The sequence below is a fragment of the Diceros bicornis genome, chromosome 15 (assembly GCF_020826845.1).
Source record: "Diceros bicornis minor isolate mBicDic1 chromosome 15, mDicBic1.mat.cur, whole genome shotgun sequence".
Taxonomy (NCBI): domain Eukaryota; kingdom Metazoa; phylum Chordata; class Mammalia; order Perissodactyla; family Rhinocerotidae; genus Diceros; species Diceros bicornis.
The window spans coordinates 59434322-59452447 of NC_080754.1; the positions used below are offsets into that span (position 1 = coordinate 59434322).

Sequence of the window (18126 nt, forward strand, 5' to 3'; positions counted from 1 at the left end):
CAATCTTTAAACATTATCTAAAACGCAATAGTGATCTATTTCTAAAGGTGAATGTTCCAGGCACACAGACTATCCCTGATGCCTGAAGGATCTGGAAAGAAGGGAGAGGAGGAGGTTTTACTAGCTGTTGATAACTGACAAAGATGAAATACAAGATGGAGAATTCACTCATCATCGTTCTCTCATTACCTTTTGCCGGACTTGAACCACAGCCTTCCAGAAATCCTTAGCTTCTACTCGATGGCAATCTCCACACATTTGGGGCTGAACAATATAATCTACCACAAACACTTGCTGAAGGATAGCACCATTCATCACCTGAGAAAGAAAACAATCACTCTCCTTCATTCTTTCCTTTCTGTTTAATAACAAATATTTTTCTTTTTTTTTTGTCGTTGTTGTGAGGAAGATCAGCCCTGAGCTAACATCCATGCCAATCCTCCTCTTCTTGCTGAGGAAGACTGGCCCTGGGCTAACATCTGTGCCCATCTTCCTCCACTTTTATATGGGATGCAGCCACAGCATGGTCTGACAAGCGGTGCATCAGTGAGCGCCCGGGATCCGAACCCGGGCCACCAGCAGCAGAGTACGCACACTTAACCGCTACGCCATGGGGCCGGGCCTCTAATATTTTTCTTAAAAGGAGATGCTTTAATATTTAACTTCAAATTTTCTTCCACGAATGCTTTGAAGACATCCACAATAAATCCACTTAAAGTCAACAGTTACACTATTTCAAGAAAGATATATAGGTTTAATCTGTAGGATTTATTAGATTAACATTTCAAATTTACCTTTAGCTGAAGTGGTTATGAGGATATTCTTTGAAGGATTTTTATATAATTTATAATTATAATATTTTTATAATTTATATATAAGTATGTGTACAAAATTCATCCTTAGGAAAAAAAACAAGACAAAGAAAACTCTCAAAAAACAAAACATTTCCTGATTTAGTTGTTCCCAAACATAGCTTAATCATCAGAAATCACCTGGGAAGCTTTTTAAACACAGATTCCAACTCACATCCAGCTGAATCCAGTTTGAGTCAGTTACTGTGAGTCATTACGATAATCAGCCAAGTTTGAGAAGCACTGCCTTTGCTCATGTTTTTACTTCAATCTTTTTCCTAACGAAAATAACTTTGAAAAGATTATCTTAGCCCCCTAATCACGAGCAATGGCTGCTCCAAACGAAGGGTTAAAATTAAGAGGGTATTCTTTTATTTTTAAGCTGTTCAAGCCAACTTACCAATAGCCCCTCATTTGCACTACCTACACTTTAACCATGGTGAGAACTTATGTACAGCTTACCTCTTTCTGAATAGTTAGTTTAACTTTAAGTCTCTTAGAATGGGGCTCAGTCCAAACAAAGCCTGCATCTACAAGCCGTACCTTCAATAAAACACAAACAAAAAGCAGTATAAGTTCGCATCTGAGGAGAAAAAAGATGAAAGAACAACTCACTGGTAAAGGGATTTCATAAGATGCTTATGGAATAGGTGATTAGCATCACTACCCAACATCAATAAAAAAAAGGTTTATCAGCAGAGGTATGACAACAAAAACAAATAAAATAAAAGGACAATCTAATGATTTTAATGCAACTGGTATAATTCAAGCAAACATTAAAATATTTGCATAGGAAAAAAAACTTTTTTCCCTAAAGAAAGTATACTGTTTTTTGAATGGAAATAATACTTTCTAGAAGAAAGCAAAGACCTGGTGACCTCATCATCTACTAGAAATCTCATGAGCAAAAGTATACAGTTGGATTATTCCTTCTATATTAACTATGAGGCTTAAAAAAACAAAAAGGAGTGGACATTCATGAGAGGGAGTCTCATGCACTGAATACTGAATGCACAATGGTAACACTGCCAAATCAGCAGGATTGGAGGAGGTCAAAAACAGTTTGCTCTATGTGAGTAACTGAATGTAGTTCAATATGGCTAAAATGGCTGCTTTGAGGAAGGGGGTGGGAGAACGAGAATGGAGGTTGTTTCAATAACCTGGGCAGGCGTTGTAGGTGACCTGAACTGAGAGGCTCCGGAAATAACAGAAGCAGAAAAATCCAAGAGATATTTAGGAGATAAAATCTATAGAATTTAATGATTACTGGATATGGGAAGAAGGAAAAGAACAGATTCTAGCACAATGCTCAACAGCTTCCAGCTTGGGCATCTAGAAAAACAGTATTATTCCGACACAAATAAACATCAGTTTTGATGGGGAGAAGATGCTGCATTCGGTTTCAGACATTTGAGTTCAAGAGGGTTTATCGGGGCCGGCTTCATGACCTAGTGGTTAAGTTCAGTGCACTCTGCTTTGGCGGCCCGGGTTCGCAGGTTCAGATTCCAACCACAGACCTACACCACTGGTCAGCCATGCTGTGGGGGCGTCCCACATATAAAACTGAGTGTTAATCTTTCTCAAGCAAAAAAAAAGAGCAAGATTAGCAACAGATGTTGGCTCAGGGCTAATCTTCCTCAGCAAAAAAAAAAAAAAAAAAAAGAGGATTTATCTATGAGATATCCAAATGAAGTTTTTCAGTGAATAGTAAGATATATATTTGGTCTGGAGCTGTATGGAGAAATCTGAGCTGTAGATAAAGAGATGTGGGAGACATCAGTTGGCAGATGATAATTTTATCAAGTCTCATCTGGTGAGAACTAGACTACCTAGTGTAAATGCCTCCCCTAAAGCAAAGCCTAGTAGTCAACAAGCCACAGCAGGTACAGAGAGTGACAGACAGCTTCTTGGGGTGCAGTCTCCATTTGCAGGGATCTAGAGAAAGGCCCACGGGCACTAAGACTGCCCTTCCCTCAGCCTCCAACCTCCATCTGCAGTAATGGACAGAGGATCCTTGACATCTACTTCACCATTCCCCAACAAAGCCTCACTATACTATCTGTCCTCAAACAACCAGGACAAATCAACCTCATTGGGCCCTTTATCCTTCTTTACCTCAGTCACCCCTCATCTCCCACACTCCAATCTCCATATGGTTCCACACACTCCCCATTCTGTCCCACCTAACACTTCTCTCCAAATGCTGAAACCCTCTTACTATGCCCTCTGGAACTTAACATTCACTAACAATAAAACCTCCTAAATCCTCAATTTCTTTGCTGAACATTCTCCTCACCTGTTAGATGTCCTGATTATACACTGCTCCACCTGCAGCTAATTAAATAAGTGATTTTTTTTTCTCATTTTCTTCCTGTCACTGGACCAGGAGCCAGACAGGTGCCCTCCTTGCTCTTAATTGCTAATGGCAAACCATTCTCCCTGCCTCCTCCTTAAATATACCTAGCTTTGAATCTGAAATTTTCAGACTATACCACCCACCTCTCTCTGCTATAGTCATCTGTTAATGCTCGGGCCACCTGCTCTCACTTCTCAAAGATTTTAGCTCCTGGCTCACTGTCACTCCTTCCAACAATAATACCAATTCTTGGTGATTTCAATATCCTCATAGATAATCCCCACAATACCCTAGCCTCTCCATTCTTTGAAGTCCTCTCCACCCAAGATCTTGTCCTCTTTCCTATCTCAGCTACTCATACCCTTTTATTACTAATACCTGAAATCCCTCCAAAATCTCAATTCCAAACATCCCACTCCCTGACTATCACCTCCTATTTTTCCAGCTCATTTTCTCTAGTTCCTGGGCACCAAAAGCCCTTCAATCCACTGCAACGTAAAATCTATTCATCCTACCATCTTTTTTTTTTTGTAAGGAAGATCAGCCCTGAGCTAACATCCATGCCAATCCTCCTCTTTTTGCTGAGGAAGACCGGCTCTGAGCTAACATCTATTGCCAATCCTCCTCCTTCTTTTTTTTCCCCCAAAGCCCCAGTAGATAGTTGTATGTCATAGTTGCACATCCTTCTAGTTGCTGTATGTGGGACGCGCCCTCAGCATGGCCGGAGAAGTGGTGCGTCGGTGCGCGCCCGGGATCCGAACCCCGGCCACCAATAGCAGAGCGTGCGCACTTAACTGCTAAGCCACGGAGCCGGCCCCATCCTACCATCTTTTCATCATCCCTCACCACACCTTATCTACTCACTTCCATCCTATGCCAGCTTAATTTCAAGATCAATCATCAAAATCATTCCCACACGCACACTCAATTCCCTTGATTCCCTCTCTCATTTCACCTTAGCCACTTGGCTAAATCATAACCTTGGTTAAATCCAATGTTCTTGCCTGTTCCATGGCTTACCCGTGCAGCTGATGGGGCTAGTCTTTAAATTTATAACAGTAACCCTTAGCACTGCCCAGCAACCATACATCATTATTCCGGAAAAATTCTCTCTCCTACTCTTCTAGAAGACTATTTCATACCTTCCCCTCTCGCCTCAAACATCTCACAATAGCTTTTCCCTCATAGCTACTGCCCATGCTTCTGTTCTCTCAATAAAAAGGGAATCAGGAGAGATTTTTCCGGAAGCTCCCAATTACCAACACCTTCTCCTGTCACCACAGATGAACTGTCCGTGTACCTATCAAGACCAACCTCTAGAATGCCCCATTAAAGAGCAGAGACCTTTGTTTTGCTCCATGAAATATTTCAGGCTCCCAAAATGGTGCCTGGCAGAGAGTAAGTGTGGAATATTAATTGAATGAACAAACAAACATATACTTCCACTAGTACGCTATATTCTATCTCTTTTCCACTCCTCAAGGACATCCCCCAGCCAATTATTCTGTCTCTTTGCAGTTTCACAAATTTTTCCCTTTGTACTCTATCTTTCCCAGACAGCTTACAAATATACTGTAACACCTCCCATCTTAAAAAATGTGCCCCTTCCCCTTATTCCTCTCCACCCACTGCCTCATTTCTTTCTTTCCCCTTGCAGCAACTCTCAAAAGAATTATCTGTACTTGCTGCCTCCAATTCCTGTCATCCTATTCTCTCATTTCCATTCAAATCAGGTCTTTACTTCCACCACTAAACAGAAATTGTTCAAATTCACTAACGATCTCCACATGGTTAAACTACAAAACTCATTACTTGACCCATCAGCTGCAAATCACACAGCCAGTCACTCCCTTTGTAAAATGCTTCCCTTGCCTTCCAAGACACCACATTCACCTAATTTTTACCTACCTCACTAGCAGCTCCTTTTCAGTCTCCTTTACTGATTTCTCATCTTCCCAAACTTTTATCATTAAAGGACCCCAGGATTCAGTCCTCAAATTTCTTCCCTTCACTATCTAAACTCCTAGGAAATCTTATCCAGTTTCACAGCTTTAAATACCATCTATATCTCAAATTCATTATCTCCAGTCTGGACCGCTCCCTTGCTTATTTACCTAGCTGCCAACTCAGTATTTCTACTTCCATATCTAATAGACATCTAAGTACCACGTTGAGATGAGCTCTGATCTCTCCTGCCTTGACCTGCACCTCTTGAAGCCTGTCGTACCTCACTAACAGCAACTCCCTCCCTCTGGTTGCTCAAGAACCACGGAAGTCATCCTTGACTCTTCCATCTCAATACACACATCCAGCTTCATCAGTAAATCCTACTGACTACTTTCAAAATAGATCCATAATCTGTCCACTTCTGACCACCTCCAGTACTGATCCAAATACCATCATTTCTCATGATTATTACAATCGCTTTCTAAAGGTCCCCAAATTCCATCCTTACCCCCAACCCCCTCTATTCTAATCACAGGAGCAAGAGGGATACTGATAAATTGTAAGTCATTCATCTTACTACTCTGCCCTATATCCCCTACGCCCATTACACTCAGAGTAAAAACCAGTCCCTACAAGGGCTGACCTACTCTGACTTTTCACGACTTCTCTGACTTCATCAGCAACTACTTTTCCCCTCCCCACTACATTCTAACCACACAGCTATGCTCCTGCCTCTGGCCTCTACACGTTTTCTCTACACATAATGCTCTTCTCCAGATTTCTGCACAGCTGCCTCCCTTACTGCCTTTAACAAAGGTTTACTCAAATGTCAACCTTATCACTGAAGCCTCCCCAACCACTCTATTTTAAATTGTAACTCTTCCCTGTGCAGTTCTTATCCCCTCCCTGGTTTTTTCCTCCACAGAATTTACACCTTTTAACACACTACATAATATACCTATCTATTTTGTTCATTGCCTACTCCACACCCTCCCCTCCAACTAAAATAAAAGTTCCCTAAGACAGAGACTTTTGTCTCTCATTCACTGCCATATCCCCAACACCAAAAGCAGACTGGCAAAGAGGTGACACTTCATAAACATCTGCTGAATGAACTAATGAAATATTAAGGCTCACCAGACAGTTGACAAAAGCCTGATGTATGAAAGCAAAAAACCAAGTCACACAAAAAACTGACTCCGGAAAAAAACAGACAAATTAGGGAATAGAAAGAAATTAAAAAAAAAAAAACTATCATCAAACCTTCAGAAAAATTCAAGAACAGAATGCATCAAAAACATTAAAGACTCTGGAACTTAAAAATATTACTGCTGGAAAAAAATCAATACAAAGATCAGAAGATAAAGAAAAGGAAATCTCCAGGAACACAGAAAAAAAGACAAAAAGATTAAAAACAATACACGGGGAAAAAGACAAAGTTTTAAGCCAGTAGGGCCAACATTTGACTAACAGCAATTCCAGGGAGGAAAAAAAGGAAAATAAAGTGAGAAATTTCAAATAACTATTACATGAAATGTTATCAGAGCTTAACAGATAATCTGAAGGCCTTCACACCAAAAGAGTCCATTTCAATTAAAAACATACCTAGTGGAAGTGAGTCATAAAGTTTAACATACAGAAAACTGAAATTATTTATGTAGAGAGGTAAACTGGACTGACACACCCATTTGATTTTTGGAGACATTTATGCACTGACTTTAAGTAAGAGGCACAAATATTTTCTTTCCAGATCAGTAATGAAAATAAAAAAAACTGAATACCATAGCCCTAACACTATGACCTCCTAAATTATGTTTAGCGATGGTTTTATATAAATATTTTCAGAAAAAAATATTGTACATAAGAGGTTCTCAATAAATTTTAAAAATTGATTCTATATTAAACTTTTTAAAGCAAAAAGATTTTCATTTCCATAAAAAATAATATATATAATTTTAAAAATGAAAACAGCATTTGTAGTACGGTGCTTACCAAGAGTAATATTTATTAGTTACTGTTGAAAAACCTACTTATACAAGGATTTTCTGAAAATGAGAGATTAAAAAAATAAAAACACCCATAAAGACTGATTATAGCTATTTGGCCTACCTTGCTCAGAGGGGCTTTGATTTTTTTCAAACACAAAGCAAGAAGCTCCCTGGATTCTAACGCACACTGTATCCAAGCTCCTGGCGGCTGGAAATATCTGAAAGAGAAGATAATATATTGAAATCCAGCATCTCTCAGGAAACACAAAAATTTCCATTTGAATATGCAGATATAACACTGATTATTAACCAGATATAATAATACCCAAGATTGATCCGAAGCATTTAACCCAAACAAATTTTAACAGTTCCAGAAGACTTTCAACTACACTAGTAGCTTTAGTTAAAACGGTAAAATTCTGAGTATTTGAGAAAGCCAATCTGAAATAACCTATTAAAGAGGTCTTATTACTTCAAGCACCAGTAAGAATTCCAGAAAGGATGACAAAGTGCCAAAGAGTTCCCTGAAGCTATGCTCTGAAAAACAAGTAGAAATCATCTCAAAATAGCATTAAAACGATTTATAATGTACATCTAAAATGCTTGAGAACTGCTTATTTCTCACACACAAAAAAAGGAAATTAGTATCTCATACTATGTACCAACGATGGCTCAGACTATTCATCTATTTCAAGCCCTTTCCAAATTTTAAATTGTAAAAATCAAGTTTTAAAATCATAAAGCCTGACTAAATTAAAACTTAAATCCCTTATACATGTGCTTTAAGTTTTTAGCACAGGACCTAGGGCAATGCCTAACACATGGTAAGTGCTCAATGTTTGTTAAATATGTAATACTTCTAAATGTGTCGTGTCAATGATTTTTTTTTGCCATACTTGTTAAATGAATGTTCTGATTTTCACTTTTAAAGGTTCATTCAAAAACTTTATACAGGTCCCTCTGTTATACGTATGTTTTTGGCATTAGAAAGAGCTTCATATATCATCTAATAATCCCCCTTCACTCTGATAAGGAAATTAAGACTTTGGTTAACTGGCCAAGAGTTTCAAAAAGCTAGCTTGCAAGAAATCCAAGACAAATTAGGTCTCCTGAGTCTCTTTTTTTTTTGGTGAGGAAGACTGGCCCTGAGCTAACATCTGTCACCAATCTTCCTCTTTTACTGAGAAAGATCAGCCCTGAGCTAATATCTGTGCTCATCTCCCTCTATTTTGCATGTGGGACGCCACCACAGCATAGCTTGATGAGCAGTGCATCTGTCCGTGCCCGGGATTCGAACTTGCCAACCCTGGGCCGCTGGAGCAGAGCGCACTGATTCTTTGTCCAGTGCTTTTTTCACTCCACCATGCTTTTGAGATTAGCAAATATTTATAAACGATTAAGCCTCACACTTGCCAAGTTTGCAAACTGTAAACTACCTAAAACAGTACACTAAAGTTTCATGTGTTTATATGTAAGTACATGTTTTAAGCATTTTTCCGGAGAGTTTTCAAATTCTCAAAGGGATTCATGAACCCCACTCCCCCCCCCAGAAAAGTTAAGAACCACTGGAGTCCTAACCCATTTGTGAAATCACACATACATAATTTTATATGGGCAGTTTCATTGAGCAGTTTTGTGTTAATGGCCTACCAGATATAAGCTGTTTATGCCAACTAAAGAAAATAAAGGAATAAAACACCAACTTTCAGAAGTCTTCTGTCTTCAAATCCATTCTTTATTTCAGACCATCCCAGATATGATTTACTGAGTTTTTTTTCCATCAACTATAGTCATTTTAGTTACATGGGAACATTAATAGACATAATTTTTAAAACACACTGCTAAATTACTTAAAACATAAGGTGCTTTTGATCATAGATGGCTTCTAGAGATTAAAGGCAAAAAAAAAACCCTCATAGCAATAACATAATCTGCTCTCACTTACCCTTACAAACGTCAACTCATACCTATTAACTGTACACATCAAACCTATTAATCCCTTAACAGAAAAAGACAGATTCAAATAACTTTATAGTATCTTTACCAGATTAGCAGGGCAAACTAGAAAAGTACACTACAAAACTTCAAATTCTAAAATCTTTGGTGACACCAACATAAATAAAGATTAAATCTCAATTATATGCACTTTTTGCTAGATATCTTGGTGTAATCTCAGCACATCCTAGTGGTTCTCCTATACATAAATCTCAACTTTAAGTAGGATGCAACAGTACCACACCGTACCTTTGGCATTGTTTGCAGAAAGATATCGACACTTGTTTTGGAATGCCTTGGCTGATGTCTACTTTACTTCGCAAACAGGCCACACAAATATTGGCAGGATTTGGACTAATTGGGACACCACACTCGCAGCACAAGCTTAAATAAATAAAGCATACATTTCTCAAATTAGATGTCATAAATGCACTGGTTAAATTTCAAAACTATCAAACAAACGCCTTCAAGTTAGGCCACAGTATCTCCGCCCTTTTTTAAAAACTGACAGAGCAATCATCAAAGATGCAATAAAGAACAAGCTTGGAAAACTGAGGGAAAAAACAAGCATGGCCACAATTGGAAAAAATCCTCAAAACGCAGCCAGTGTGCAAACGGTCTAAAGAGTCTAAATTATTTCTAATAGTAATCACTAGACAGCTTTATAGTCTAAAGGCAATACTTTTTAAGCCTCAGTATCACACAGGGACTTCCAAAATGTAAGCGTTTACCTAAAGAAAACTTTTTAGATGGAAAGAGTATCATGTCTAGTGATTCAGTGTAACTGACGCGAGGGTCATAACCCCAGGTGCATCGGGGGCAGAAAATGTTTAAGCATCACTGACGTTGTCCAAAAGAAATGCCCTATCACGTGTGATGTCCAGTGTGGCAGCCACCAGGCACCTGTGGCCACTGAGGCCTTCAAATGTGGCCAGTACTACTGAGGAACTGAGTATTTAATCTTCTTTCACGTTGATTACTTTCAATTTCAACAGCCACGTGAGGCTAATGGCTATCGCAGTGGACTGTGCCAACCCAGAAGAACGTAGTGAATACGTGAACACACTTACAGCAAGTATTCACAACGAACTTGCCAACTAAACGATTTTCGCAGCAAATATGGCTTTTCATGTTTCCCATTTAAGACAAACTAAATCCCCCCCTCAGAAAAAAAGCTTTCCCCACAGTAAGTTTCAAAGACTCCGTTTACCATCCTGAAATGCGGGGGGGGGGGGGGGGGGGGGGCGACTCACATGTGTCCGGGGCTGCGGTCGGCGGCTTCCGGCATATACTCCATTTCCCTGGATACCCTGATTTTAAAGAAGACAGAGAAGCGTGGGATTTAGGTCGTTTGTCTATTCACCTCTTTACACAAACCCTCCTCCCGCCTCTCTGAGTCAGGCAGCCAAGCCTCACAAACGAGCGAATAAGAAAAACCAATCCCAGGCGGTAACTCTGGAGGAAGTAACTGCTTTAACACCAGAACCCAGAGAATCCCAGCGTCCGCCACCGGCAAGGCCCTCGGGCCACTAAGCTCGGCCGCTGACCGCAGGCGTCACCGGGGCACCAAGACCGCGGGCCCGAGGAGGGCTCCGGGAGGGCCGGGGCCGCCGGGCACCCCGCCCTCCCCCTGCGGCGGCCGTGCCGCCGACCCGCGCCGCACGAGTCCCCGGGCGCCGTCACCGCGCCCGCGGGCCAACCACCGACCCCGGCGGCCACACGCGGCGCGCACGCGGCCCCAGGCCGGCCCGAGCCCGAGGAGTGCGCCCCACGCTCTCCTCGGGGCCCCCGCGCCACAGCAGCCCGGCCTCGGTCCCCAGAACCCACTTAGCGCCTCTGGGCAAGACCCAGACATGCGGCAAAATCCCAACAGAAGGTAACCCTACCACCGCCTCAGCGGCAACGACCGCCGCCTCCGGTACGGTGACGATCTCGCGAGAGAAGAGCTCGAAATCCCGCGGTCCTAGAGACCTGAGTTAAAGGGAAGCGTGGAGGCGAAGGAAGGGGCGGGGCACGGGAGAGGGCGGGGGCGGGGCACGGGAGAGGGCGGGGGCGGGGCACGGGAGAGGGCGGGGGCGGGGTGAGAGGCCCGGAGCTGGGAAGGAGCAGGGAAACGAGGCCCCGAGCTCCCTCATCTCAGGGTGCCTGAGGCTTACCCAGACTTTCCAGCTCCTGCATTGGGTTATCTTCTTTCCCGATTCTCCTGGCCAGGGTTCACTCCAAGCCAACCTCGCCCATGTATAGAAATCACTTTTCAGATATTCTGATGGGGAACTTGCTTCTTTGTCAAACGATTATGTAAAAGTTATCTGTAAACAGCCCCACGTTGTGTAAAGAATTCAAGTCCACCGAGGGCAGCGCCTTTAACTGTTGTTCACCATCGTGTTCCTGATGCCTGCCACAGCCTAACCTCGCAAATGAAGATTCGTGGAATAGATGAAAGAAACACATGTAAGGCACAATTATTTGTGAAGAAGTCTGTTATTTTTAGACCACTCTCATTATTAAAATGTGCTTCCTGATGATGCATTTAATATTTCCTTATGATTTTATACCTGATCTTAGAGCAGCACAGACCATGTCTAATCACTCTCGACAGAATTTCAAATATTTGAAGAGCACAACCATATTTTTTCTGTGTTCTCATGCTAAATCTCAAGGAATAGGCAAGGTCATCTCGTAGAAGGTGATCAAAGAAGGCCTCTGATTTTTTGCCTAGGGTGCTTAAATAGTCTCCCATTCCTTCTCCTTACTTCCAGGCTCCATCCGTCCTTCTAAAATGCAAATCTGATTTTGTCACGCTCCCCTGCTTTTAATCCTTCAGTGGTCTCTGATCACCTTCTGGATTATTTCTAATTTCTCTACATAGAAAGAGGACCCGGCATGATCTGACCCTGACATACCTTGTCACATTCCTAAGCACAAAGCATACAGCTCAACAGTCCTGCAGGAACTGGTCTCCCTTTGCTTATGCCTGGGACGCTCCACCTTAAAGATTAAGCTCAGGCATCCTGTATTAGTTTCCTATTGTTGCTGTAACAAATCATCACAAATTTTGTGGCTTAAAAGAACATAACTTTATTATCTTACAATTAATGGAAGTTGTAAGTCTAAAAACAGATGCTCCTTCTTTGTGTATGATCCTGTAACATATTTATAGGAGGTGTATGCCTCTACAATAGTGCTAACAATATTAAACTGCATCATAAATTTTCTACTCTGCGTGTTCCACAGGTTCAAACTCCTTGAGAGCTGCCTGGGTCTTGTTGTTCTCAATATTTCCTGCACCCAGCACAGCGCCTGGCACAAAACAGACCCTCAATTTATGTTGGTAAATTAATTATCTATTTGATACCCATAACAACTCTGAAGAGACAGTGTTTATCTCCCCATTTTTTCCATTCACACTGTCATTTCCATTCAGCCGAATACCCACTAGGAATACAACTGTAGTTATACAGGTTGTGTTTATTATTCATTGAAGTGAGTGCAAACACCCCATGAGGAATCACAGAGAGTCTCAGTTAAGGATTGTTAGGAAAAAACCTATCATAGAATTTGGGCTTTGATTGAGTGACTGAAGGAGGGTCTAAGAAAGGGGTTTGCTCTGGATTGGATGCTGTCCAAAAGTAAGGACAATTCTGTGATTGGATAGCTCAGTAAACCGTATGTACAGGAAAAGAGGCAAAAGGATGAAGCTGCAATTAGTAAAGAAGTAGCAGTCACTCATTTTGGCCGAGAGAGAGTGTTTGATATTTTGTGGGTGGCACAATGACCTTGTATTTATCTAGGCTTAGACAAAATTAGGCAGTGGCTTGCTTTGTTTCATTTTATCATAGTCTCCAAGTAACTGTCTGAGATTGGTATTCGGTGAAATTGTTTGTCTAACAGGAGAATAACGTGGCCTGCCTTTGAGGACAGGCCAGCCTCTGAATGTCAGGGGCTGCACTTTTTTCTTTCTCAATACACTTCTTCACTACCATACTTGATTTGTCACGAAGTGCCACAGTGCCAGGCTTGTTAGGCACTGGATATACAACAGTGAACAACACAGACATGGTCTCTGCCCTCAGGAAGCTTAAATTTTACAGATGAGGCTGATATTCCAAAAGATTAGGTAATTCACTGAGAGTTCTGTAGTAAGCAGCAGAACCAGGACCAGAATTACAGTTTGTCCAACTCTGTATCCATGCCCTCTCCATCATAGCAGACTGCATTCCCTTCTGAGGCTCAGGCCGTCTGTTCTTATCTACAGGCTTTTTTTTTTTTGGCAACTGTTTATTTTTCATCCACCTTATTTCCATTTTCTGTGTAAAAGTCCGTGGAAGAACAGCTTAAGACTACTCAGTGGTTGTGCCTACTCATCCAATGGCCTGAGCAGTGGGAGTCGCAGACCAGTCTTCAGTGGTGGGCTGAGCACTCCAGTCTTTAGTAGAGAACTGCTAGATAGGCACAGAGGGCACTTGCACCTTTAGGCCAGTCTGAAACCTCAGGTTGAGTAGCAGTAAATTTGGGACCTGAAATTCCTCCTTGGTCACAGCCTTTTCCACAGGGGCCTGCTCTTCCTTTTCAGTCTCTTCGGGATCTCTGTAGAAGTAGAGATCAGGCACGGCCTCCTTGGGTGTTCTCAGGAGATGCTGCCACACATGTGCAGAACTTCCCAGACCAGCATGCACCACATCAGACCTGCTGAGTGCACTCCCTTCTGGTTGCATGGGATGGTGACGTCCACATAGTGCAGAGGAAAATCTGTGTTATACAGACCGATAGTAGGCAAGTTAACATAAGACACCTCGTGAGAGGGTGGTAGTCAGCCCCGGGATCAGTAACCACCAGAAGACACAGCTCCCTGAAGGCTGCCTGGATCTGGTTAGTGAAGATTCCAGGAGTGAAGCACCCAGCAATAGGAATGGCTCCAGTGGCAGCAGCAAACTTCAGCACAACTCACTGGACAAAATTCCTGGTGGGTATAACACTGACATCAGCTGGGTTTTCAATGGTGACAATGGCATGAGCTGCCAGCCGAAGCTTCTCCCAGGTTCTCTTCAGATTTATGAGGTGATGCCATCACTTTTCCTTTTGTAGATGTACTGTTCCATTTGGAGGTCAAGGTTGGTGCCGCCTAAGTGGGTTCTGCTGCAAGGAGTTTGAGGACATCCTCCTCCTTCACTTGCAGGACGTCAAAGGCTCCAGACATTGTGAAAGTTTTCCTATAAGTTACAACAGGGAACTCAGAACACTGCCATATGGACCTTTCTCTAGTTAGTGCTGAAAGGCCACAGGCATTTGATAAATGACATACTCATGTGGCAGAAAGCACCTGTATCTCTCTTCCCGCTTCCCACCCCTCAACACTAAGATCTCGAGATGTCGCAAGTGAGTGCTTGGTGTCAAATGTCTCTGCCACAAGCCTAGGATGAGCTTGCTAGGATTGGTCTCAGAGTGGGATAATATTCGCAAAGTACACCGCAAAGAAACTCATTTTGCACTTTTTATTTAATCCTCAAATCTCACCTTGGAAAAATGGGTTCTCTTGTCCTATAGTCCTTACATTCAGGATATCTGTCCCTATTCAAATCTTAGCTTTACTGTGTTTTTACAAACTTAAATTCTGTGTGTTTGACCTTGGTATTAAAATGGAATTCCTAAAAGGACTAGATGACTATGACCTCCTAGAAAGTTACAGGTTCATTTTCCAGATTCATTATCCACAAACTCATCAAAAAAAAATTTAGGGGCTGGCCTGGTGGCATAGAGGTTAAGTGCTCGCGCTCCACTGTCAGCAGCCCGGGGTTCGGATCCCGGCTGCACACTGACACTCCGCTTGGCAAGCCATGCTGTGGGGCGTCCCATATAAAGTGAAGGAAGATGGGCATGGATGTTAGCCCAGGGCCAGTCTTCCTCAGCAAAATAAAAAAGAGGAGGATTGGCAGATGTTAGCTCAGGGCCGATCTTCCTCAAAAAAAAACAAATCAGTTGTATTTATATACACTAGCAATGAACATGTGATGCTGAAGTTAAAAATACGATACGATTTACAATTCCTCAAAAAATGAAAAACTTAGGTAAATCTTACAAAACTTACATGCTGAAAACTCCAAAATGCTGATGAAAGAAATCAAAGTAGATCTAAACAAGTGGAGAGACATGCCCTATTCATGGACTGAAAGACTCAACATAGTAAAGATGCCAGTTCACCCCAAATTAACATATAAATTAATGCAATTTCTGTCAAAATTCCAATAAGACTTTTTCTTTGTAGATGTAGAAAAGATTATTCTAAAACTTATATGGAAAGCAAAGGAAATGAAATAGCTAAAACAATTTGGGGAAAAAATTCAAGTGGGAGGAATCTTTCTACCCAAGTTTGTAAGATTTATTTTGGTGCTACAATACTCAAGATTGTGTGTTATTGGTGGAGGGATAGAAACATAGATCATCGGAACAGGATAAAGAAACCAGAAATAGAACGCCACAAATATGGGGTTCTATTTGCCCAACTGATTTTTGACAAAAGTGCAAGAGAAATTCAATGGAGGAAAGATGGCCTTTTCAACAGATGGTGCTGGAGCAAGTGGATATCCATCCATAAGCAAAAAAGTAAACCTCAACTTAGCTCTTATACCTTCTACAAAAATTAACTCAAAATGGATCGTGAATTTAAGATAAAATGTAGAACTATAAAACTTTTACAAAAAACTCAGGAGGAAATATTTGAGATCTAGAACTAGGCAAAGAATTCTTGTGCTTGACACCAAAAGCATGATCCATAAAAGGAAAAATTACTAAGCTAGCCATCATCAAAATTAAAAACTTTGCCCTGTGAAAGACCCTGTTAAGAAGTTAAAAAGAAAGCTGGAGAGTGGAAGAAAATATGTGCAAACCATATCCAACTGAGGACTAGTATCTTGGATATATAAAGCACTCTCAAAACTTAAAAGTGAAAAAACAACCCAATTAGAAAATGGGCAAAAGACATGAAAAGCCATTTCACTGAAGAGAGCATCTAATAGTCAGTTAAGCAGGTATGACAATGTTTAGCATCATATCAGCCATTAGGGGTATGGAAAGTAAAAGCACAATGTGATATCACTACCCATCTACCAGAATGGCTAAAATAAAAACTAGTGATAACACCATGTGCTGGCAAAGATGCAGAGAAACTGGATTGCTCGTACACTGCTGGTAAGAATGTAAAATTGTATAGCCACTGTAGAGAGTCACTTGGCAGTTTCTTTAAAAACCAAAAATGCAACTACGATACAACTTAGCAATTGTAATCCTAGGCAGTTGTCCTGATGAAATGAAAACTTATGTTAACATAAAAACCTGTACATGAATGTTTATAGCAGCTTTATTTGTAATAGCCAAAACAGCCCAGATGTCTTTCAACAGGTGAATGTTTAACAAACTGTGTTACATCTACCCCATGAAATACCATTTGGCAACAAGAAGAAATGAATTATTGTACAAAAAACAACCTGGATGAATCTCCAGAGAACTATGCTGAGTGAAGAAAGCCAATTCCAAAAGGTTGCATACTGTATGATTTCATTTATATAACATTCTTGAAATGACAAAATTAGAGAGCTGGAGAATAGATTAGAGGTTGCCAGAAAATAAGAATAAGGCAAAGGGCAGGAGGGAAGTAGGTGTGGTTATAAAGGACAACATGAAAGATCCTTGTGGAGATGGAGGTGTTCTGTATTTTGACTGTATGCATGTCAGCATCCCAGTGGTGATATTGTACTATAGTTTTGATGCCGGCTCAAGACAAGACATAAGAGAAGCCATATTGTAGAAAAGAAGCCCTATTGTAACTTTGAATGACCTCTGACTAACTAGCCCAGCTGGATCTGCACCCTCCAGGAGATCTAACTGCTCTGTAGATTTTACGACCCCTGCTTGTGCATGTACCTCCCAGCTGCGATAAGATGATAACTTTGTTCTTTTGAGTTCCTTAGGAATGTGAGGACCCCCAAACAGAGAGTCTATGCTGATAGCCATCATAAATGAAAACTGAAAGATCTAGTGTGGTGACTCCCAGCCTGTAACGCCAGAGGGTCAACATTCCTAACCCTCTCTCCTATAACGCACCAGCCTATATAACTGCTGTAAGATTTTGTGCCCCCTTAAGATTGTTCTTTTGGGCGTTAGTCAGCCATCTTCCCTCTTGCTAGCAAGCTGTTATAAACTGCCCTTTCTCTGCCACTATCTTGCCTCTTGATGATTGGCTTTTGTCTTGAGGCCAGCAGACCATGATCTTTGTGCAGTAACAGTTTTGCAAGATGTTAGCATTGTGGGGAATAGGTTAAAGGGTTCAAGGGATCTCTCTGTATTGTTTCTTAGAACTGCATGTGAATCTACAACTATCACAAAGTTTTTAAAAGTTTCATTTTTTAAAAAATAGAGTAAAAATTTCTATTTAAGGAAAACAACTCCCTGGTTTTATCTTTTGTAGTAATTTTTTTCAGAAGGGTTCAACACTTTTGTCTTCATTGTTGGTTGGCTAATATCTCCATCCACATTCCCCTTCTCCTCAGTCTCCTTACCACTAGGAGCAGCCATGAGACACAATTTTGGCCAGCAGGTTACAAGAGGAAGTCGATTGGGCAATCTTCCAGGAACACTTTAGCTTTCTTAATAAAAAGGCACAGACTCAGTGGGTATGCCATTTTGCCCTCACTCTTTGCTCCTTTGCCCTTCTGTCTGCTTCCTGTGTGGAATGCAAATATGATGCCTGGAGGTACAGGAGCCATCTCCTGACCATAAGGCAACAAGCAATAAGGGCAAATGCCGTCATGCTAAGGAGGATGAGGCAGAGAGCTGGAAAGAGCCTGTGTCTTGGCTGTGTAATTATGCCGTAGCACCAACCCTGGGCTGTCCACCTTGAGAGTTCTTTCTATTTAAGGGGGAAAAAATCCACTTTATTTGTTCAAGCCACTGTTAGAGAGGTTGTCTATTATTTGTAATCGAACATATTTCTAAC

The 18126-nt window shown here is 41.3% G+C and overlaps 1 protein-coding gene and 1 pseudogene across 2 annotated transcripts in view; both read right to left on the reverse strand.

Moving 5' to 3' along the window:
- NMD3 (NMD3 ribosome export adaptor) overlaps positions 1 to 11042 on the reverse strand; it is a 34601-nt gene extending 23559 nt beyond the window's left edge. Inside the window, exons 1-6 of one of the 2 annotated variants that reach the window (XM_058556425.1) lie at positions 11024 to 11042; positions 10391 to 10447; positions 9387 to 9521; positions 7264 to 7360; positions 1314 to 1394; positions 190 to 318 (exon numbers count right to left, since the gene is read on the reverse strand). In XM_058556425.1, coding sequence (XP_058412408.1) covers positions 190 to 318; positions 1314 to 1394; positions 7264 to 7360; positions 9387 to 9521; positions 10391 to 10434 — 486 coding nt within the window. In that variant the 5' untranslated portion in view covers positions 10435 to 10447; positions 11024 to 11042. The other variant, XM_058556424.1, reaches the window with a different exon arrangement.
- A 2435-nt stretch (positions 11043 to 13477) lies between these two features.
- Positions 13478 to 14334, reverse strand: LOC131414589 (small ribosomal subunit protein uS2-like; annotated as a pseudogene).
- Positions 14335 to 18126: the final 3792 nt, after the last annotated feature.